Genomic DNA, 22,575 nt, shown 5'->3' with positions numbered 1-22,575 from the left:
GGTTTCCTGCGCCTTTCCACTTCCTGTGCCCTCCTTGTGGGAATCCCTCAGGAGAACAACATTCCTGAGAACAGGGACTGGGCATGTTCCCAGCTCTCTTGTTTAGTTGCTGCCTATGTTATGGGACTCCCATTCCAATGTGAGTAGGAGGGTTTTTCCCACACCAAGCAATTCTCCAATACCAGCTGAGTCTCCTGCAATTCAACTCAAGGCTGACACCATCTATCTATCTGGGATAGTAACAGATTCCACAGGTTAAAGGCTCATTCCCACAAGACTGCTCCTACTTCAGGCACCAATCACAAGTCCAGCTTGTCACCTGTGCTTTTGACCAACAGTTTATAGATCGGGGGTTCCCATGACCCCCTCCTTGGGTTGGATTAATTTGCCAGAGCAACTCACAGAATTCAGAGAACCATTTTAATTACTAGATCATCAGTTTATTTTAAAAAGATATAACTCAAGAACAGCCAGATGGAAGAGATGAATAGGGCAAGGTATGGGGAAAGAACCCGGAACTTCCACGTGCTCTCCAGGCAACACTCTCCCAGTGTCTCCACATGTTCACCGACCCTGAAACTCTCTGAACCCTGTCTTTTTGAGTTTTTATAGAGGCTTCATTACATAGGCATGGCTGATTAAATCATTGGCCATTGAAGATTGATTCAACCTCCAGCCCCTCTCCTCTCCCAGGAGGTCAAGGGGTACAACAGAAAGTTCCAGACTTCTAATCACATGGTTGGTTCCCCTGGTAATCAGTAGCATCCTTAGGTCCTTTCCAAAAGTCACCTCACTGAGATAAACTCAGCTGTGGTTGAAAGGGATTTGTTATGAACATCAAGACATCTTTATTACTCTCATCACTCAGGAAATTCCAAGAGTTTTAGGAACTCTGTGCCAGGAAAAGGATGAAGACCAAATATATATTCTTATTATAAATCACATCACACTGCCTCTTCCTACTAGGATGTTATATCCAGGAGAATATCTGTCATCATTGGCAATTCTCTGCTGTGATCCCAGTGCCTAGAACAGTGCTGGGCACACAGTAGGTGATGAACAAATATTCCCTGAATGAGAACAATGAAAGTGACTTGCCTAGGGCCCAGCAGCAGGGCCTTGTTAGGGCTTACTTGTCCAGAGAGCCAGCCCAGAGTCCATCCAAGCCTTGATCTGGCCTGGACAGATGAGTTTGAGAGTTTAGCTGGCAGAAGACATTCAAGCTCAAAACCCCTGTGGAACAATCTAAGGGAGGTTTACACACCACTGCATACCCCTCAGAACAAAAGTAATTCCACGAGGTTCAATAGATCCCGCAGCACGGGAACTTCCAGGAATCAAGTTGAGCGAGGCCTTAGTGGAAATACTGAATTCGGATTGGTGAAGAGCAAGTGGGCAAAGATTCCAGAATTAAGGAGCAGTGTGACTCACGGAGCCTTGGAATCTTAGAGTGGAATGTAGATGGGAACAAACAAGGCCCTTCTGAGAAGGCCTGTCTTCTTGCCCTGTGGCTGGGCAGGGAGTCCAGAGAGGCGGAGTTAAATCAGCAATTTGATGCCAGTTCCCCCGAGGGCCTCAAAGGACCTCCGCTTGAGGACTCAGCATTTGACTTTGTAAACAGTAAACTCCAGGGTAAGGAATGAAAGGAAGGGTCAGGTAGGTCAAGTAACCACTCTGGCAACATGTGGTCTGGCTGAAGCGAGGAGACTAGGAGGCAGGGAGACCCACCCCGGAGGCTTTGGCCCAACCTTGGGGGTACCTGTAGGGACAGGAGGCATCTGTGGAAACGGAGGGAACCAGCAGACGCCAAGCCCTCTCTGAGTCAGATGATGAAGGAAAATGTGGATCCATGTGGTCTTAGTCACTGGAAACCAGAGAACTTATGGTCCTTCATTTGTTGTTAATACTTAGTTTCAGATGTCATTGGTCCACTGTGAGATCTGATTTCTTTCTCTGAAAATGTAGATACCTTAGCCAAACTTTGATCTGGTCCTCGACACATCAATATTGTACCCCTAGGGAATGGCAGTGGGAGTTTGGGGGCAGCTTGATATATGGCATGGATTCTTTTTTTAGTACCAGTACTACCCTTAGTACCTTCTCTACCCTCCTTGTGCTGGATTCTGGTAGATATTGTGGTGTGTGGCAAGGCTCCCTGTAGAAATGTGAGACCCTGGTGGCTGGATGGGGCGTAAGCCAGGGTACAGGAGGTGAGGAGTATCCTGAGAGAGGGTCGGGGGAAAAGGTAAGTGATTCCAGCAAAACTGGGGAAGCGACTTGCGAGCAGGTGCCAGAGGGAAGAACCCAAGGCCAGTAGAGGCTACTGAAGTGGTCTCTTGGGAGATTGATAAGAGTGTCCTAACAGCAGGAAGAGAAACAGGGCTGGTCTGAAGGAGGAGGAGGCCAACAGCTCTCCAAATCCAGACAGGCAGTACCCAAAAGTGCACCTCTCACCCAAATCCTTAGCCGTGGACTCCTTGGCAAGAAATCCCTGCATCTCATCTCTGTGCTCCTACCGCCCTGTCCCAGCCGTGGTACCTCTGGGGGAGAGTCTTACTGCAGAAGTGGGGACTCCCCAGTACCAGCATAGTCTTCTCTCACTGCCCACCTTTCACACACTCCCCTCTCTGATTCCCCTGAATCCCCCAACAACCTTCCTCAGTTCCTTGTCGCTGTCTGCACCACAGAGGCCACCACAGAACTACAGCACACAGGAGTATTTTGGCCCTCAGGGTTGACCAGAGAGGAAGAGAGACGGAAATAGCTGCAAACCAGAGCCTGCCTTTGCTACAGCGAAATGCCTCCTTTCAATTAAGAAAAAAAAGTCCTATTTAGGGAAGTAAGGAAGGCAGTGATGGTCACGGAAAGGAAAAAGTCTAGTTCACCCAAGAAGTGAATCTGAAAGTGGGTGGAGTCTGGTCAAGGGAGGGAAAGGGGTTGAGGCGACCCAGACTCGAGACTTCTTGAGTCTCCCCAGAAGCAGTTGTCCTCGGTAAATAAGATTTAAAAATTGGAGCACTGGTATTCCATGGCTCATTTGGATTTTGATGCTAGTTGATTCCTGGAGGAGACTCCTGACCCAGGGTCCCCAGAGACTAGTCCCCTTGCAGGGCGCTGGAGGCAGGGCTGCCCAGGCGGGGCCTCTTCTCTCACACTCCTCAGCGTCCTTTCCCCTACCAAGAGCGGGGTGCCTTTGCTCTGTTCTGACACCAAACTGATGCTTCAAGGAAAGAAAACTAAACTGCTCTAAAGTTTCCAGCCCCGGCTCTTTCTGCTTCCCGCTCTCCGCAGTGTCCCCGCCGGGCGCGGCGCGGGGCGGGGCCGGGAGCCGCCGCGGCGGAAACGGCCTGGGCAGGCGCGAGTACCGGGGCTCGGTGCGGCGGCCCAGCCTGCGCCCTGCCCCGACTGCTGACAGGCGGCCGGGCGGGCGCGCGCTGACCGCCGTCTCCGTGCGTCCCGCAGGCGGGGAGTTCGAGCCGCCGCGCCCGGCCGCGGGCGATGATCGTCTAGGAGGCTGGCGCGGGCGGGCGCGAGCGGAGGAGGAGCCGGCGCAGGGACACGCGGCTATGGAGCGGGAGCCGGCGGCGGCCGAGGAGCCCGCGCCCCCGGGGCGGCGGTGGCGGTGGCGGCGACGGCGGCGCCGGGAGGGCAGGAAGCGCACGGTGCGCTCCAACCTGATGCCGCCACCGGGTGCTGAGGACACCGCGGCAGGAGCGGCCAAGGGCGCGCGGAGGCGGCAGTGCGGGGGCGCCCAGCACCTGGCCGACAACCGGCTCAAGACCACCAAGTACACTCTGCTATCCTTCCTGCCCAAGAACCTGTTCGAGCAGTTCCACCGCGTGGCCAACGTGTACTTCGTCTTCATCGCGATGCTCAACTTTGTGCCGGCGGTGAACGCCTTCCAGCCTGGCCTGACGCTGGCGCCCGTGCTGTTCATCCTGGCCGTCACGGCCTTCAAGGACCTGTGGGAGGACTACAGCCGCCACCGCTCGGACCACGAGATCAACCACCTGGGTTGTCTCGTGTTCAGCAGGTGAGCTGAGCGGGCCTGGCGGGGGAGTGCAGAGTCCACGCAGGGCCGGGCGCTCCGAGAACTTAGTGTTGGGCGCGGTGTGAGTGGCACTGGTTTAGGGTGATGGGAGAGCAGTGAACTCGGGACAGAGAGTCTGGCAGCCCTCGAGGGGCCTGGGACTGAGCGAGGGCATTGCAACCGGGGTGCGGAGAGCAGGAAACGCTAGATGCCGGGGCGCGTGGCCGGGGGGACGTACCCTGTCCCTGATCCTCACTCAGACCCTGCGTCCCAACCAGCGTGATCCCAGGGCTGGAATTCAGCCGCTGCTGGGCGTCCTCATTCCCAGCCGCTCCCGCCTTTTTTATAAGCAGAAAGGAGGGAAATTATTCCCAGATGCCCTGACCTGAAGTCTCTGCTTCAGTCTTTGGCTAGCCCTTGTGGGCCAGGATGTTTAATAACTCTAACAGCCAGCACAGGAGTTTAAAGCTCTGTCTTGGAGAACAGCTAGTCTTGGGACGACGGAGTGAAACTGCCACCTACTTCTGACATGCCCAGCAAAGATCAGATGAAAGAACAGGAGTAATATCAGCAGTGTCCATTCCTTGATGTGGGCTGTGAGCAGGCCACCCAGCTGGGCACCATCCTATAGCTGACTGTTTCATTTTCTTAAAACTGATCCCAGTTTCCAGATGGAAAGACTGAGGCTTTGAGGGATTTTTGAGCCGTACCCACAGTTAGTACCGGGAAGTTCCTTCTGCTGGGCTGCTCCTGCTCCTTCTCTCTCTCTGCACCTCCCCAGAGTTTTAGACCTTCAGGCTGGGCCTGTCCAGGATGCCTGCCATCTCTTCTTCCTTTATATCCAAGAGAACTGCTTGTCTGCAAATCCAGCTTGGAGCTGTATTTAGTATTGGAGCCCACCTCAAGGTCACACCTCTCAGGAAGGCAGATGGTCCTGGCCGCCATCCCAAGCTGAGCCCATCTTTCTCTCCTGTTTGCCTTGCTTGATTCCTGGTGTAATGGTTAATGTGGGCCCTGAGTTGGAGGATATTAACCTTGCCCAGTCTCTATCCCCTGTGAAGGTCTCTAGGAAACCCCTTGTGCTCTCAGTGGCGCACTGTTATCCTAAAAGATGGGGGTCACAGTAGAATAGGTAGGATAGCTCAGATGAAGACCGTGAATGCCCTTTCCTGCCTTTGAGTACCTCTCACCCTACCAGCAACACTGGTTGTGCTTCATACTTATTTTAAAAGTGAATAAACAGAGATTCAGAGAGGTTAAGTCTCTTGCCCAGGGCCACACAGCTGCTATGTAGTGGTACTGGAATTTGACCCAGGTCTTTCTGACAGCACAGCTTTTCCAGTATTCCAGTGCTTGTGCTTCTTAAATTTATGTAGGAATCACTTGAGGAGCTTGTTACAAATAACAGTTCTCAGGCTCCATTCCCAACATTTCTGACCAAGCTCATCTGGGATTGGGCCCAGGAAGCTGAGTATTTAATTAGCACAGAGATGATGCTTATGACCCACACTTTGAGTAAGCTGCCCCTCTTGCTCTGCCCTATTGTCCAGTCAGCAAGCATGATGTTGATGGAAAGGGCTGTGGGATTTCCTGGATCCTGTTCACCAGAACCCTGAAGCTGAGAGAGGAGGGGGCACTCCTTACTTACGCCCTCAGTATCCCCAGTGTGAGGACTCTGTCTGCCTCTGCACCGCATAACCCCGGTGGGAGTCTAGCAGGTTTGTCTTTGCACACATACCACTTCCTCTTATTACTGAGCCAGTGGCCCCTGTAGCCTCCTTTTTAGAAATACTTAGGCCTCAAGAAATATAGCTTATTTTCAGTTGACAAAGTGCTTTCCACCCGTTATGTCATTTGACCCTTGTAACAACCATCACCTACATCTTGCGGATGAGAAAACTGAGAGTGGGACCCACAAGCATTTGTCTTGACCCATGACCTTGAAAGGCTTCATGGGATTTTGAAACCTTCGTCTTCCCCTTGGACCACACCCATCCCTGTCCTCCTCTCCTCCTCCCCTGACCGGACTTGGATTCTCCAACAGTCAGTACAGTCCGTGGGGATGGTTCCTGGAGGATAATGGTTCTTTCAGGAGAAGTTCCCCAACACTTCCCAGCTCCCAAGTCGAATTCCTTGAGTGCTTTCCCGGGGAGAGAATGGGCTTCCTCCTGGGAGGTTCCCCGGTTACATCTGTGCGAGTGTGGGAGGGGTAGTAGCTGTGTGTGGAGAGGAGGATTATCTGGAGGACAGTCATCCCCCATTCGGAAGCCAGTGAAACTTCTCCAGGCCCAGAGAGTCTGGTGTTGGTGTTTTCGTGACTGAGCTGTGGGTAGTGTGGATTTCTGAGCTCTCTCCTGTCATCTGTGAACGGTGGGTGACTTGTGCACCCGCTCATTCCAGGGTACGTGTAGCTGCTTCAGTTCCTGTGCATCAGCTCAAACCAGTGCCATGAGCTGCTCCTCACTGAGCCAGACCCCAGCCAGGCCCTGGAGATACAAAGAGCAGGAGGCTGGGTCTCATCAGAGCTTACTGTGGGGACAGATCTCACTGGGGGGCATGTCCATGAGGGAGCCCTGGGAGGGGCTCCAAGCCCAAGGATTCAGGATGCAGGTCAGGAGAGGCCTCCCAGAGAAGGGCATGAGTCTGAGGACTAGGGAGGATGTGGCTAGACAAGGGGCGGGAGGGGCAGATGTGGCAGGTGAGGGAATGCAGGGTGGTAATGATTGGGGGGGACGTGGCAGGGTCAGGGCACCCTGAGACTGCAACTGGGTCATAACCTGTGTGGGGGCGAAGTGCGGGCTTGAAGCATAGGATCTTAGGGAGCTAGCATCGGGACTGGCCTGAGAAGCCAGGGAAATGACTTATTTTGTGTCACGCCTTTGATTACTACAGAGACAACGGGGAGCACAGTTGTGCACCGTCCACGTTGGTTCTGTGTCATGTCATTGCTATGGTTGATGTGCAGAGGGGTGTTCAGTCAAAACACATGTAAATGAAGAATGAGAGCCAGTGTTAGCTGGGGAAGCCCGACCCGCTGACGCTGTCTCTGGATGGTGACTTCTCTCAGACATCCCTTTGTGTTTGGACTATGTAGCCTGCAGAGCATCAGATACTTATACCGTTATTTGTGTGGTGGTTCTCAATAACCTAGTCCTTGGGTCCCTTCTCTATGAGAATCTCTCATCAGACTTGTTAGAAATACAGCTTCCCAGGCACTCCCCAGCCCTGAGCCTCTGGAGGTGGGAGAGCTGGTGTCTTCATCACAGATTTGTTTGCACACAGAAGTTGAAGAAGCAGTCCTCTGTTTCCAAGTCCTGAGCCTGTTGTATCCTCTCATGGATTTCAGACTTTGTCTAGGAAGTCCTCCTGAGCCATGCCCAGTGGGAGAGAAATAGTGGGTGATCCTCGGAGGTTGGGTCCTGCCTGTGGCCCAGGCCTGGTGGGAAAGGTCAGTCTGGGCATCACTTGGCTGTGGTCTAGTGGGGTGGGGCAGGCACAAGAAGCCCTTCGTGGTCACATGGACGTCCTTGGTGCTGACAAAGGCTGGCTAGAGAAACCATCTCCCTCCTGGCCACAGGTGGAAAGAAAGTGGCGTTCTGAGTCTGATACCCCCTACTCCATGCACCCTGGTGGGAGTCTGGGGTGATGTGGCTTCAGGTTTCTGTTTCTGGGGGATTCGGACTTCACTTTAGCTGGTGGGCATTGGTCTCCAGCAGGGAGTGTCCAGCTGGGACAAGGCTACTGCTACCAGGGGCTGGGTGAGGGGGCAGTTAGTAACCATATGGCCAAGGCTGGTGCGACTGGAGGAGGCGAGGGGAGGGGAATGGAGTCAGCCTGGAAAGTGGTGGTTCTGGTGACGGGAAAGCAGAGAGTACCTATCAGAGGAGGACAGGACATTATGAGGAGACTGAAGAAGAAACATTCCTAGAAGGGCATGTTGCCAGAGAGAGGCAAAGGGAGGAAGCAGGAATGTGCATCCTAGAAAGGGCTCTCATCCACCTCCCCAGACGTAGCAGCCTGAGGTGTGGGCCCTGGGCTGAGCTCAGGCCCTGACTGGCCCGGGACAGCCTACAAGCCCCCTCCTTGGCCTGCACTCCGTTTCCTAGCTTGTATAGGGGGGTGCTGGCCCCAGGTCCACATGCCCTTTCTGGCCCTGGTCCCTTGGCTGGGGAGGGGCCGGCGCTCTTGTCCTCTGGACCTCCCTCCCTCTGCCCCAAACCTCACCTGAGTTATTGTGGAATTTTTGCCCTTTTGCTGCCATACGCTTTGTGATGACTCAAATATCATCTTATGGACACCTTTCAGCGTCTTTCTCTAGGATGCTGGAAACAGGAGCGTTTCTGCATGAAATCAGCCAAGGTGACTTTCCCCAAATCTTTTGTCTCTGGACTTGGATTTGAGTGTGGTGTCTTGGTGTCTTTTTGTCACCTTTTGGGACCAGTCAGGGGTGCTCCGTGCTTATTTGAGAATTCCTCTCATTGTTGTCTCTTCTGATTCCTTTGATTCTCACTTCATTCCCCAGCTCACCAGGGTTGTATGTCCAACCTGCTGCCCTGGCTTCATGATTTGTTTTTTCGGAAGAGCCTGAAGTGAGACTCCACAAAGTCTTCCTTTTATTTTCTCTCCCTTTATCTTGTCTCTGCTCCCCTTCCTTCTCTTTCCTGCAGAGCCACATCTCTTCCTTGCCAGAGGCAGAAACACCTTTCTGGAAGCATGGTATTTTTGTCTTATTTGGAGTAAAAGATTTGCAAAAGCAGAGACATTAGGACAAGACCTAGGAGGTGGGAACTCGCGAGGATAATGTGAGTCCTCTTTGAGCAGGCACGTCCCTCGGGAGTGCTGGGCCGGGGACGCTTGAGGAATCATATTTGGACATTGCCTTTCACATGTCTTTTGGAAATAGCTTTTCTTTTGATACTGGTTAGGTGTCATATATGACTGGGCTCATCGGGTCAAGCTGTAGAAAAAGAACCTTTCTTTCTGTAAAAACTTGGTTACTGTCAGAAGGCAGTCTTATTCATGGGGTGGTTCTCTTTTCACTTGTTAGTAGGAGGTAAGTGTTCTGTATGCACAATTCCATCTTATCCTCGCAACAGTTCCATTTCGGAGATGAAGAAACTGAAGCTCAAGACTCGATAGTTTGCCTAAAGTCCCCTGTCAGGAGATCACAGCACCATGGTTTGTGCCCAGAGTCATCCTGGGCTGGCTCCATGTTTACAGTTATTCCTGTACTTGCCACCCCAGCCCCAAGAGCAATAGGCTTCAATTAAAAAAAAAAAACTTTTTAATTTTATTAATCTCAAAGTATTTTCTAATTCTCTCGTGATTTTTCTTTGACCCACTGATTATTTAGGAATGTCTTGTTTAATTTCCACATATTTATGAATTTTCCAAATGTCTTTCTGTTATTGATTTTTAATTTCATTCTATTCACACATATAGAGAAGTGCACGTAAAACGAACCTCTGCGTGCCTGTCACCCAGTCTCACAGTTAGCAGCTCAGGGCCAGCGTTATTTTAGCCACTCACTCCCTCTCCCTTTTATTTTGAAGCACATCCCAGGTATCATGACAGTTCTTCTGTAATATTTTGGTATTTATCTTAAGCAAAGCAATGACTGCTTAAAACTGAACTACAATACCATTATCATGCCTAACAAATTAATATTAATTTCTTAATATTATTAAATACCCAGCCTGTGTTCAGATTTCCACTTGTCTCATAAATGACATATTTGTTTTCGATTTGTGTGTTTGAATCAGATCCAGATAAGGTCTCCCCATTGCGATTGGCAGATGTGTCTCTTAGGTCTTCTTTCTGTTAATCTTTAGATTTCCCTCTCTGTAACTCCCTTTCTCTCTCTCCCTCTTTTTTTCCCCTTGCAGTTTATTTAGAAGAAACTGAGTTATTTGTCCTGTAGGGTTTCCCACGGTCTGACTATGCCGATTACTTTCCTGTGGCATCTGTAACATGTCCCTTTCTATTGTACTTCCTGTGAAGTGGTAGGTGGGTCTGGACACTTTATCAGAGCTCCATCAGGTTCAATTTGATACTTTTTTCATCAAAATCATGTGCATAAGTAGTGTTCTGCACTTCCATCAGGAGGAACATAATGGTTAGAAAAAGTAAAAGCAAATATCTGCAGTCAGATGAAAAAGGCAAGAGAATTAGTTACCTGTAAAGTCTATATGAGGAAAAAGGAGGAACACGATGTTCCCTTGTCTCTTTTTTTGTGATGTGAGCAGCCATTGATGATCATTGCCTACATCTGTTGATCTGTTGGAGGTTGCAGAATGATGGTGTTCTAATTCTTTCATTATTATCAGGAATACTTTTATAAGGAGGCCCTTCTCATCTGCGCCCTGGTTTCCCTATGTCTCATGTAGGAAAGGAGAGTTAAGTGCCTGATTTGGATCACTAGCGTCTTCTAATGGGAACCAACTAGCTTTCTAAAATTTTAAAACTTTTTATTCGAAATAATTTTAGACTGACAGAAAAGTTGCAGTGAGTACAGAATTCCTATATACCTCTCACCCACCTTCCTCTAATTTTAATGTTTCAGTTAACTGTACTACAATGGTCAAAACTAAGAAATTAACATTAGTACAAAACTATCACTCAAACTACTTTCTTTATTCAGATCTAAACAGTTTTTCCATTACTGCATTAATAAGTATTGGTCAGTCATTTTGCATCTTGCTGTTGTATCCTGCCCCCTTGCTAACCCATTTATTAGTTCTCATTCTTGTTTTGTGGATTCCTTAGGATCTTCTATGGACAATCACGTCCTTTTCCTGGTCTGAGGGGAAAACATTCAGTCTTTCACCATTGAGTATGGTGCTAGCTGGGCTTTTTTATAGATGCCCTTATCAGTTGAGGAAGTTCCCTTCTATTCTCAACTTTGTTGAGTTTTTCCATTTTGTTTTTAATGAAGAAAGAGTGTTGGATTTTGTTAAATGCTTTTGCTTCATCTATTCACGTGATAATGTGGCTTTTGTCCTTTATTCAATTAATACAATATATTGATTGATGTTTCAAATGTTAAACCAATCTTGCTTTCCTGGGATAAATCCTACTTGGTCATGGTGTATAATCCTTTGCATGTTTTGCTGGATTCAATTTGCCAGAATTTGTTGAAGATTTTTGCACCTGTATTCATATGGGATATTGGTGTGTGTGAGTGAGTGCATGTGTGTTGTGTATCTTTGTCTGGTTTTGCTTAAGGAAAATACTATAGAATAGAATGAATTGAGGAGTATTCCTGCTATTCTCTGTTTTGGAAGAGTTTGTGAAGAATTGATATTAATTCTTCATTAAATGTTTGGAAGAGTTCAACATTGGCAAAACTTCAATTTAGTCCTCAGCATTTCTTTGTGCGGAGTTTTAAAATTCCTAGTTTAATCTCTTTACTTGTTATTTACTTGTCCCTTCAGATTTTCTATTTCTTCTTGAGTTAGTCATGGCAGTTTTGTATCTTTTTAGGAAATTGTCCATTTCATCTAAGTTATCTATTTGCTGGCACACATTTGTTCATAATATTCTCTTTACTCCTTTCTATTTCTGTAAGGTCTGTAGTCATGTATCCTCTTTTATTAGTGATCTTAATAATTTGAGCTTTCTCTCTTTTTTGCTTGGTCATTCTAGCTAAAGGTTTCCCAGTTTTATTGATCTTGTCAAAGGACCAATTTTTGGTATTGTTAATTTTTCTCTATTGTTTTTCTATTCTCTATTTCATTTATTTCCTCTCTAATCTTTATTATTTTATTCCTTCTATTTCACTTGGGTTTGGTTAGTCTTTTTATAGTTACTCAGGTTGGAAGATTAGCTTATTGATTTGAGATCTTTTTTTCTTTGTTATTATAGGTGTTTATAGTTCTAAATTTTTCTGTAAGAACTATTTTAGTTGCATCCCATTAGGTTGGGTGTATTATATTTTCATTTTTATTCATCTCAAAGCATCTTCTAATTTTCCTTGTGATTTCTTCTTTGACCCGCTGGTATTTAGGAATGTGTTGTTTAATTTCCACATATTTGTAAATTTTACAAATTTCTTTCTGTTATTGATTTCTAATTTCGGAAACTCTCACTTCACCATTCTGGCAGTCCCTCCTCCTGGTCAGTTATTTTGTAGAATTTATCTCAGTTTGGGTGGCTCTGTTGGTTCTCATGATCAGATTTGAGATTTTGGATTTTTGGCAGTAATACCACCAAAGTGATGCCTTTTTCAGCGCATGATATCAGGGGGTATATGATGCCAATATATCTGCTTATTGATGACACTAACCTTGATCACTTGATTAGGATGATGTCTGTTGGGTTTCTCCATTGTAAATTTATTATTTTTCCTTTTGTAAAAAAATAAATATACTGGGGTAGATACTTTGAGACTGTGCAGGCGTTTCATTTCTCCTCAGACTTCTGCCCTCCAACATTAGGCTTCGTTGGGGAGTCTCCCCTGCAATGATTATCATGGTGGTGTTCTAATGGTGATTTTTTTTCCCTCATTCCTTCTGTATTTATGAAGAGGCTTTTTTCCTTCCTCGTTGATTTATTTACTCAATTATTTATATCAGTACAGACTAATAGTTATTTATTTTCTTCTATGGGTTGTGATTGAATACTATTAGAATTATTCTTGTTCCTCACAGTGATCCAGTTTTGACCATGGGTGCTCTCCCAGGCTGGCTCTTGTGTCCTTAGACGTGCCCCCAACCTTCCTTGAGTCCTTCCTTACTCTCTGGCTCTACAAGACACTCCAGGCACATCTTCTATTTTCCTTGCCCTGGTTCTGGAGTCACCCACTTCTCCTAGGGGCTACTTAGGTTTTTAAAAATTATTGTGAATTTCATGGATTTATTATGGAATTCATAGATTTAAATATAATTCACTAGTTTTAGTTCACTATAGTTAACACTATAGTTGATGATGTTCTTTGGTCAGCAGAAGCCAATCAAGCTGATGGCTGAGTCCTTTTGACGTAATGTTTAATAATTTCTTTTGGTCCATATTCCAGGCTCATCTTAAACATTTCCTACCCCACTTCTGGAACCAAAAGAGGTGTTGGTATTTAATGCACTTCTTTTATAGCTTTCAGTTGCCTAGGAAGCCCGATGTGCCTGTTCCTAGTTTGTCATGCTGTGGCCTAGCTGGATCCTCACCTGATCGTCCTTCATTATGGTGATCGTTAACTCTGCAGGTTCCATCTTTCCTGGAAGGGGTCAGGTGTCTCATCTGGGGGTAATGCTGCCTGCAGGAGTGTTTGCAAATATTTAGTTACCACAGTGCCTGCTGATCTTCCTGGGACCTCATGCTCTTGGCCCAGGCTCCTGGATGGTATGAGATCCCCTTGGCTGGCTAAGGACAGTCCGCTCCACAAGAATTCCCCTGTCCCAATGACCAGTCAGGCTCTCATTAAAAAGCACTTTTGCCAGACCATTTTAAAGACAAAGCTTATCCACATTTCTGGATTTCTTGACTTGGGAGCATTGAAAAGGGGCTGTCTGGCTGTTAGGGTTCTGTCCTTCCTGATGGGGTGGTCCACTTTTTGTTGAATTCCCATAACAGGGGAACCCAGTGTGCTCATTTGCACAAGATTTACTTTGCTATATATAGCACATTGAAAGAACTCACAGGAGAAATGGAAAGGCTATTTTGCTGTCTGCTTTTTTAGAATAGTCTTAGCTCGGCTTTCTCTGTTTACTTGGTTTGAATTTTCCCGGAGTACAGTGTGTGTGCATTGCCCTGACATACCCTCTGGTTATTTTTCCTTTGGGGACAATGTATTTTGAAATACTTTGCCTACCAAACTATTTTCATTAGGAAATAGTGAATTTTTTTGCCCATTTTAAGTCAATCAGAGACAATTAAACCCCCCTCAATGAAGTGAAACCTGTGCCAGCAGTTAGATGCGGGGTGGCCCGTGTCTCTCTGTGGCCCAGTCTCCTCATTTAAATAGGGTGGAGGATACAGTCTCTGGGTGCACTGTGAGGAGCAAGTGAGATAATGTGCACAACGGATAGAGCCACGCTGGGCAGGCGGGTAAGTGTTTGAAAAGGTTAGCTGCAGTTCATTATTATGACTATACTACTATGCTTGATTATTAGTGTTACCAAGATCTTTTGGTTAAAATGTTTCTAAACATTATCGTTACACTGAAGTACATGTACTTCCTGCCAAAACAAAGTGCTTTAAGTGTGATTTGCCTGTGTAGTTTTATCATGGGTGAATGTATAGGTTTTGAAGAGCATTTTGAAATATTGAAAACAGTTCGTGCACCCCCATTGCTAACGTCACGGATCCCGTATAATTTCCACATCAGCGCTTTTTGAATGAAACGTCTGCCCCCAGAGGAATCCAGTACCTGAGGGGTTGATGAAATGGAAGGAAACCCAAGTTGTCACCAGACATTTGAGCTGGGTCCTCTGTGGGGTTTAGACCTTTCTTGCTGCTCTTCTGTCCCGCCCTTTGTTTTTGTGCACTTCTAATTAAGAGTTACAAAATATCAAATTCGGGAGATTGAATTTTGGTTCTGAGTTCTACTCTTTGTCAAAATGCGACCTTGGGACTCCTGGTGGTCTCTGCAGAAAGTGTGAGCTGCAGATGGGGAGGCGAGTGTGGCCAGTGCTCGGTGGCATCCCATCCATGGCTGAGGCTTCTTGTCCCGCCAGCCTCGTGTGGGTGGCTCCCAGACACTGGCTGTCACCCAGCAGTTCCAGTTCTCCCAGTGGGTGAGTGGGTGGAGGGTTGTGCCCTGGGTTTACTCAGAGGGTATGGGCGCCATCCTTTTTCTGGGCTTTTCTCTTTAGTCCCCAGGGCAGAGAGACAGATGGGGCCACTCCTGTTGCCCTCTCCCAAGTTGGAAATTATTTTTATTTCAGTTACAAAACCCATTCATTCTCTATATCTTGATCATCTTCAGTGCACAGTGGCTTAAGAAATCTATTGACTCAGAAAACTCAGAACACGAGGCAAAAAGACACTGCAGGAAGAGAGAGAGTTGTGGGGAGGGAGGCAGCAGTTCCTCTCGGGATGCTCTCAGCTTGTGACTGTCTCTGAACAAGCCATTTTTAAAGATAAATCCAAGGGATTTGTTTCAGAATAGACAAATAAGGGCCACAGATGTCCCCTCTCCATTCAAGTCTCGAGGTACACTTGGTATTTATTTATCTTCTAAAAGAGAGTACTTTTATTATTTTTTAATTTTTATTTCTTTTGAGGAAGATTGGCCATGAGCAAACATCTGCTGCCAATACTCCTCTCTGTGCTGAGGAAGCTTGGCCCTGAGGTAACATCTGCACCCATCTTCCTCTGTTTTGTATGTAGGATGCCTGCCACAGCATGGCTTGATAAGTGGTGCTAAATCCATGCCCGGGATCCGAACTGGTAAGCCCTGGACCGCCGAACTTAACCACTGCACCACCAGGCCAGCCCCAAAGAGTACTTTTAGTAAACTGCATGATAGTTTATTAGATATGCTTTGTTCCACAAGACTGATTGGCAGAAACCTAGGCAATAAACATTCATATTGTAATTGTTATCATCGGCATTCTTTTCTTTATTCATTTTGCCGTGACAGACTTTAGTCCTAAAGTCAGATGTGTGCATCTTTTCCTGGCACTTAAGTGGCATTGTGACTTGCATTGTAACATTTTCCATTTACAGTTCTTTTTTGGAGAGGAAATTGTTGCTTTTAAGTGGGATGGAAAGTTTGATTCATTACATTGAAATCTGGTTGCCGTGCTTCACACTGGTGAGCCTGCTGTGGCTGGGACACCACGCTTGCTAGCAGAGGCCCCTGGTGTTCTTTCACACGGAGTTGAGAATTAGAGTTGAGTTGAGTCCCAGTGCAGAGGCTGCCCCGTGGGGAGGGATGTCTTCATGTGTTGTGTAGATACTGTTGATCACTGTAAACCTCCCTGCTCTGGTCTTCCTTTCTTCCATTCACTCTTCCAGTTTTCCTCCGGTTAATTCCTCTGTGAAGTGCATGGTGGGACTTAACAGGAATTCCTTCAGTGTGCTACACCAGGCTGGGAGAAGGGAGTGTGCACGGACGGAGGGAGCATCGTGTCTGTAATTCTTGCCTCTGTTCCTAACTAGTGACATCTTAAATCAGTTCCCGCTTTTTCAGTCCTGTGTTAACCATGTCTTTTTATTGCCTATATTCTGATGCTTTGATATCTGGGGTCTTGCTGACTCTGGAGGGATGACTTCTCTCAAGATTGGTCAGTTCCTGGAGATAGCAGAAGGCTCACGTGTGAGTGCACCTTCCACGTGCAAACCAACCAATCAGAGCCCACAAGAGTGGGCAGTCTAGGCCACTATCCACCTGCCTTAATCACCCCAGGGCCAGTATCAGACAGCTAGGGACAGCCCCTATGCCCCAGAGTCCTGAAATTATTCCTAAGTTTGCTTACCTTGCCTTGCCCATTACTTCTTGTGGAAACCACGGTAAAGGCTCTCACCCACATTTTCCTCTCGTTCCCTCTGCCTCCTGCCTGAGCCCCTGTGCTTCCCCAGGTGGCCCCCTGTGGTGTGGCATGCCCCCTCCTCTTGGGAACCCTGTAGTAACTATCTTTGCAATAGCGCTCATCCTGATCTGTTGGCCTGGCTAACCCTGAGTAACGATAAAGCCTGCATTTTAAGGCATGCCCTGGAGCTACTCCCCTCAGACCCTCTTCACCTTCCTTGTGTATCTGACTTCACTTCTCGACTTAACTACTCTTACCTTTGTCAGGGCCTCACCTTTGGTCCACCCTCCTCATCGCCACCAGAGCGATCTTTTTCTTTGAATCTTGGAAACTTCTGGTGAAACCAGATGTCACTCCCACTCAGCACTCTGAGCTGCAGCTCTGGAGCTCCTTGCCCCGGGTCCCGGGCACATGCTCTCCCTGCTCTGCACACGCCCGGAGCCCCCTCCCCACTGCCACCCTCTCCCATCTCCAGCTCTTTTCTCTGAGGCCCGTGGCCATTCCCTCCTACTGCTGCTCCTGCTGGGAGCAGGAGTCCCTCCTCCATATCTGGTATTAGTGCCCTCCCTTGCTCCGCTGTTTCCATGGGCAGAGTGCTCTGTCCTACCCTCTGGGCCATTCTGGGACCAGCCAGTCTTCACTGTCCCTGTAGTTTTACCCCAGAGCAGAGCCTCAGCATCTCTGATTGAATGAAGAGATAAATGAGTGAACTAATCCTTGTGATATGTGAGTTATAGAATGATGAATAATAACCCCCCAAGACATACCCATGTCCCCATCCCTAGAACCTGCGACTCTGTTAGGTTATGTGGCACAGGGGGATTAAGGTCCATGGCAGATGCAATTAAGTTTGCTAGTCAGTGACCTTGAGATGGGAGATTATCCTGGATTATTTGAAGAAATCCAATCTAATCATGAGTTCTTAAGAGTGGAAGAAGGGGAAGAAGAGAGGGCAGAGAGATGCCATGTGAGAAGGACTCAGTTTGCTATTGCTGGCTTTGAAGATGGAGGAAGGGCCACAACTCAAGGAATGTGGGTCCCTCCAGAAGCTGGAAAAGGCAAGGACATGGTTTGTGTCCTAGAACTCCAGAAGGAAGCTTCTCTCAAGTAGCTCTTTGTAGTGATGCCATCCTAGACCACTGAAAGAACATTGCACAGGTCAGTTGCACATCAGTCCAGTTCATTCTCATGATTTCTCTTTTATCTAGGGCTATGTGATGAAGTTTAAAAGAACCTCAGGCACCACTGATGCCCGCCATGTGCACAGAGGGACTGTCCTTCCCCCTGTGCTGTGGGATTGGTTCTGGTGGTCGAGGCCTGTGAGGTGCTGAGTGTCTGACTGCGTCCACTTCCTGGGCCTGGCAGGGTGGCTGATGGCATAGATGGTGTGCTTACATGGGACGTGTCACTTCACATGGGGCAGTCTGAGCTGTGCTGCACAGGCACACTGGCCACCTTCTCTCCAGTGTGTTCTTTCTGCGCTTTACTTAAAAAAAAATTGTATTTTGGTAAAATATACAGAACATAATATTTACCATTTTAACCATTTTTAAGTGTAAGCTTTAGTGGCATTAAGTACATTCACATTGTTGTACAACCATCACTACCATCCATCAGCAGAACTTCTTCAGTGCCTGAAATTGAAACTCTGTTCCCATTAAAAAACAACTCCCATTCCCCCCTCCCCTAGCCCCTGGCACCCAACATCCTACTTTCTGTCTCCATGAATTTGACTACTATAAGTACCTCATAGAAGTGGAGTCATACTATCTTTGTCCTTTTATGTCTGGCTTATTTCACTTAGTATGTCTTCAAGGGTCACCCATGTTGTAGCATGTGTCAGAATTCCCTTCTTTTTTAAGGCTGAATAATATTCCATTGTATGAATAGACTACATTTTGTTTATCCATTCATACGTCAATGGGCACTTGGGTTGTTTCTGTCTTTTGGTATTGTGAATAATGCTTCTCTGAACACAGGTATGCTAATATCTGCTTGAGTGTCTGCACTTTACATATATGGGGATGTTTTGCACAGATTTCATGTGGATGCCTTTTCCAGGGGCTGTGTCAGGGCCGGAACAGTCAGGGGTGGTGACTAGAACAGTGTAAATGACGGAGTCTTTTCCCACCATTAGTTTTTGTGTTGCTCTCATAAACTCTGAGAAGTTTGCATCAGCCCCTTAACTTGAGGTGACACTGCCCATGGTGAGGTGTCCAGTGGCCCTGGCCAGATGTTTGCTCACCTTACTTGTCACCCCATGGATGGGTGCACACAGCGAGCTTGGCACAGTTGCTGTCAACTTAGACTGGGTCAAGTGCTGCTTAGTGGTCTTGTTGCTTAGATGTTATACCTGCTTTATCGTTGAGTTTGAGTTTGTGCCATGTGGGCACAGCTCTGGGATCGCTGCAGAGTGAGGAGCAGTGCCAAGAGCTTGGGGCTCGCTCGCTGGTGGAGGAGGCCGGGTATTATCACCACCAGTCTCATCGCTGATGTGGCCCCTGATGCACACACTGGACAATGGGCCGTGCTGACTTCTTGATTTTGAAGGCATGACTTGGTGTTCATTGCCTTTTGTCAACTCTTGCACCTCTGTCTTCCTTTGCTGTTATTTTTAGTCTATGTCCTTTGTTCACGCTTTGGTTCCTGGCAGTCAGAGTGAGAAGCTACCCGTTAGTGTATCTCAGAGCTTGTGAGACTCGCCAGGTGAGGGGTGTGGAAGCTAAGGTATTTGCTTGGTGAGTGTCTACCATGTCCCTGAAGGTGCCACTTTCTCCCTGCATTTGGAGGTTTCTCCTGGATCAGTTCAACCCTTACTAGGGCCCTCGTTTAGGGCTGTGCCCCTCCTGGTCAACTCCAAGGCACACTATAATTGACGATTAGAGGAACAGGGTACTGACCAGACCTCAACATCTATCATTGAAGACAAAAAGGAGCTCAGAGCATCTCATGTGTCCCTGATGTTGTCGCACCAGCTCCCAACCCCCATAGCCCCAGTCCCATTCCTTGTCTCATTTTATAGGTGGGGCTAAGCCTGTTCCCAGAGGGCAAGCTAATGTCCACAGTTCCAACTGTGTTTCAGCTGGGGAGCAGAACCAGATCTGCCTGCCTCATGGCATGCCCACAGCTCTGCACCCAGCAGCTCTTTCTCCACCTCACCCATCATTCTTCATTTTTGTGAGGAGGATTGACCCTGAGCTAACATCTGTTGCCAATCTTCCTCTTTTTGCTTGAGGAAGATTGTCCCTGAGCTAACATCTGTGCTAATCTTCCTCTATTTTTTGTATGTGGGACACCACCACAGCATGGCTTGATGAGTGATGTAGGTGTGTGCCTAGGATCTGAACCATGAACCCCAGGCTGCCGAATTGGAATGCGAGAATTTAACCCTTACACTACCGAGCTGGCCCCTCACCCATCATTCTCACTGTGTGACTGTAGAGGCCTCTCTGAAAGAGGCTGGTTCTAAAACTCCTTTTACTAAGGAGTGAGTGCTTGCTCTACATACATTTTAAAGCTTGCAGGAACATAGAAATTGTTTTTAAAGGAAAAAAAATTCACTTATTTAATTCCCTTTTGATTACCTGAGAACTTAATATATGTCTTTAAAAATAAGACATCATAAAAATGAATATATTAGGAACATGGTGATAAGTAGTAAAATCTCTCTTAAACTTCATTACCTTAGACAGGATCCCCTGTGTAGGAAGGCCTGTAACAGTTCCTTTTATTTACTTTGTAATTTAACTTGAGGTTACAGTTTATTAATCCTCCTTTTGTAGAGGGTCCAGCTGGATCAGAGATGGGAGGTGGAGAGAAACTCAAGACTTGTTATCTCAAGGTGGTTTCTACTGAATGACAAATTCTCTCCCCTCTTTTTGAAAACATTCAAATTGTAATGTTATGACGTACAACCAACTGGAAATAATAGACAGTATCAAAGCATATGACAGAGGCATGTTTTAATACCTGTGTGCTTTGTGGCCTTGTGTGATTCGTTTCTGACATTTTGGCTCCTTCTTATTATTTGGAGTGATAGTAAAGTAAGGCATCATATCCACTTGATTTGTCTTGAACACAAGTTTCTGGTCATAGTTTTGGCAGACGGTCATGTTATCATCTTAGACAAAGACTCCAAAACTGTGCCTTGAGCCCATGAGAGGAGGAAATAGATGAAGAGGCGACTCCAGCCCTTGACAGTGTCTGTTAAGTGTTCATGAGTTTATAGTTTCTGGTGGCAACCAGAAAGAGGGTCCAGAAATAGCTTCTAGAAGTAGTGGGATCTGTGGCAGTAGCTGTGGGCATAGCATGACTTACCCAGATCGCTCAGTCACTGGGAGTTTCATTTTGGTGGCCATGCATCTGTCTTTATGTTGCAGATGAGTTCTTGAATGTCCCCAAAGGATCTTTCCTTCTCTGGATGCCTGGATGAACTCTGGATAGATGGGAATCTGTGAGGTCAGGACTGAGGGAGGGATGTTGAAAGAAGCTGCCTTCATTCATAGATGCCAGACATGACTGATGTGCGTGCGTGTATGCCTGTGTGTGTACATGTGTTTGCTGTAATGAAGGATGCACATGACAAATCCATGCAGAGAAAGGAGTGTCTCTTTTCTGCACCAAATCTGGACATTGAGTTGGAAGAATCTACCCTCCTGTCTATATAGAGGCAAAGTTCAGTCAGGGTCTTAGAGAATTTGTTATGCTTCCTACCATTTAAATCACATCTCTCTCTCTCTTCATTTGCACTGAAGAGAGAATTTCCTTCTATCTCTGGTTTTCTTTTTTAAAATTTAACATCTGCAGAGCTCTGCCCTCTGAAACCCTCTACACATGTTGGTGTGAATTGAGGTGGTAATAAAAGTTTTTTGGATGCCACAACCATACCCTAGGCCGAGGTGAGTGGGAGGATTGGAGGATGGACCTGCTGCTCATCTGGTTCATGTCTGCTCTCTCTCTGGCACCAGAGAGGAGGCATCTGTAGTGACCATGTTGGACATGAGTTTGCACAATTTAGTTTTGTACCCTCTCTCCCACATTAAACTATTGGCACCTCTCGCAGCTGTTTAGACCACTGGGTTTGGAAGTTCTGGGTGATGGAGGAAGGGAATTTTAGTATTTAACTGAAACTGCTTGATCATAGAGTCAGACTTTTAGCAGTAAAAGAGACCTTATAAAATAGATGATGTTTGTGACAGAGGCCTAAAAGACTGTTGACATTAATCATTTATATAGACTATGTAAATTCTATTTATCTCAGTATGAAAATGATGCAGTTCTCAGGAAATATCTCAAAAATACAAGTAAATATAAATCAATGCTTCAGTTCTTAACAGTTCATTGAAACGTGGTAGAAAAGTTGAAAAACAGCCGCTTCTGGTTCCAGGATAAGATGGTGTAGATTCACTTTTCCCAGCTCCTCCTTTGTAAATACAACCAAATCCTGGAAATAATTTAACAGACAACAATAAAAGGACCCTGGAAGCTGGAAGAAGACAGCAGACTGGCTGGAGACTTCAGAACATGAGGATGATTACACAGTGAATTCTCTGGGTCTGCTTTTTATCTCCCAGCCAGCCTGGAGAGGCATGTAGCCAGAACTGCCAAAAAGTATAGAGAAAAACAAAACAAAAAAGGCTCTCTCTGGCCAAAGGTGAAGCCCAACTGTGACCTCCGAGAGCCCAAGTCCTTCCTCACACCCAGGGCACCAGTGGGCAGTCTGATCCTCCTGCAAGGGCGGTGTCAGCATCTCCCTGATCTCCACTCAGTGACACAAGGAGACGCAGGCCCAGAGGCTTCTGCCCACCCACCCCCACCACAACAGAAGGTGGCCCAGAGAGGTGCTATCAACTTCCTTATTAAAACACGTAAAAAAAACCTAGAGTTAACATCATACTTAATAGTGAAAGACTGATGCTTCCCCTCCTAAAAATGAGAACAAGACAAGGATATCCACTCTCATCACTCTTATTTGAGACAGTACTAGAAGTTCTCATCACTGCAATAAGGTAAGAAAAAGAACGAAATTCATATAGGTTGGAAAGAAAAAAATAAAACTCAATTTTCAGAAAACATGAT

The 22,575-nt window shown here is 46.9% G+C and overlaps 1 protein-coding gene across 1 annotated transcript in view; it reads left to right on the top strand.

Annotated features, from left to right (window-relative positions):
• The first annotated feature begins 429 nt into the window (after window positions 1–429).
• The window catches only part of ATP10A (ATPase phospholipid transporting 10A (putative)), a 179,326-nt gene continuing 157,180 nt past the window's right edge, over window positions 430–22,575 (top strand). The window contains 1 exon segment of the mRNA XM_014844398.3: window positions 430–4,033. Within this exon segment, the coding sequence (XP_014699884.3) occupies window positions 3,567–4,033 (467 nt within the window). The 5' untranslated portion in view covers window positions 430–3,566.

This window comes from Equus asinus, chromosome 2 (genome assembly GCF_041296235.1).
Source record: "Equus asinus isolate D_3611 breed Donkey chromosome 2, EquAss-T2T_v2, whole genome shotgun sequence".
NCBI lineage: Eukaryota > Metazoa > Chordata > Mammalia > Perissodactyla > Equidae > Equus > Equus asinus.
Note: the sequence above shows the minus strand (reverse complement) of the source record. Positions and strands in the feature narration are given on the sequence as shown.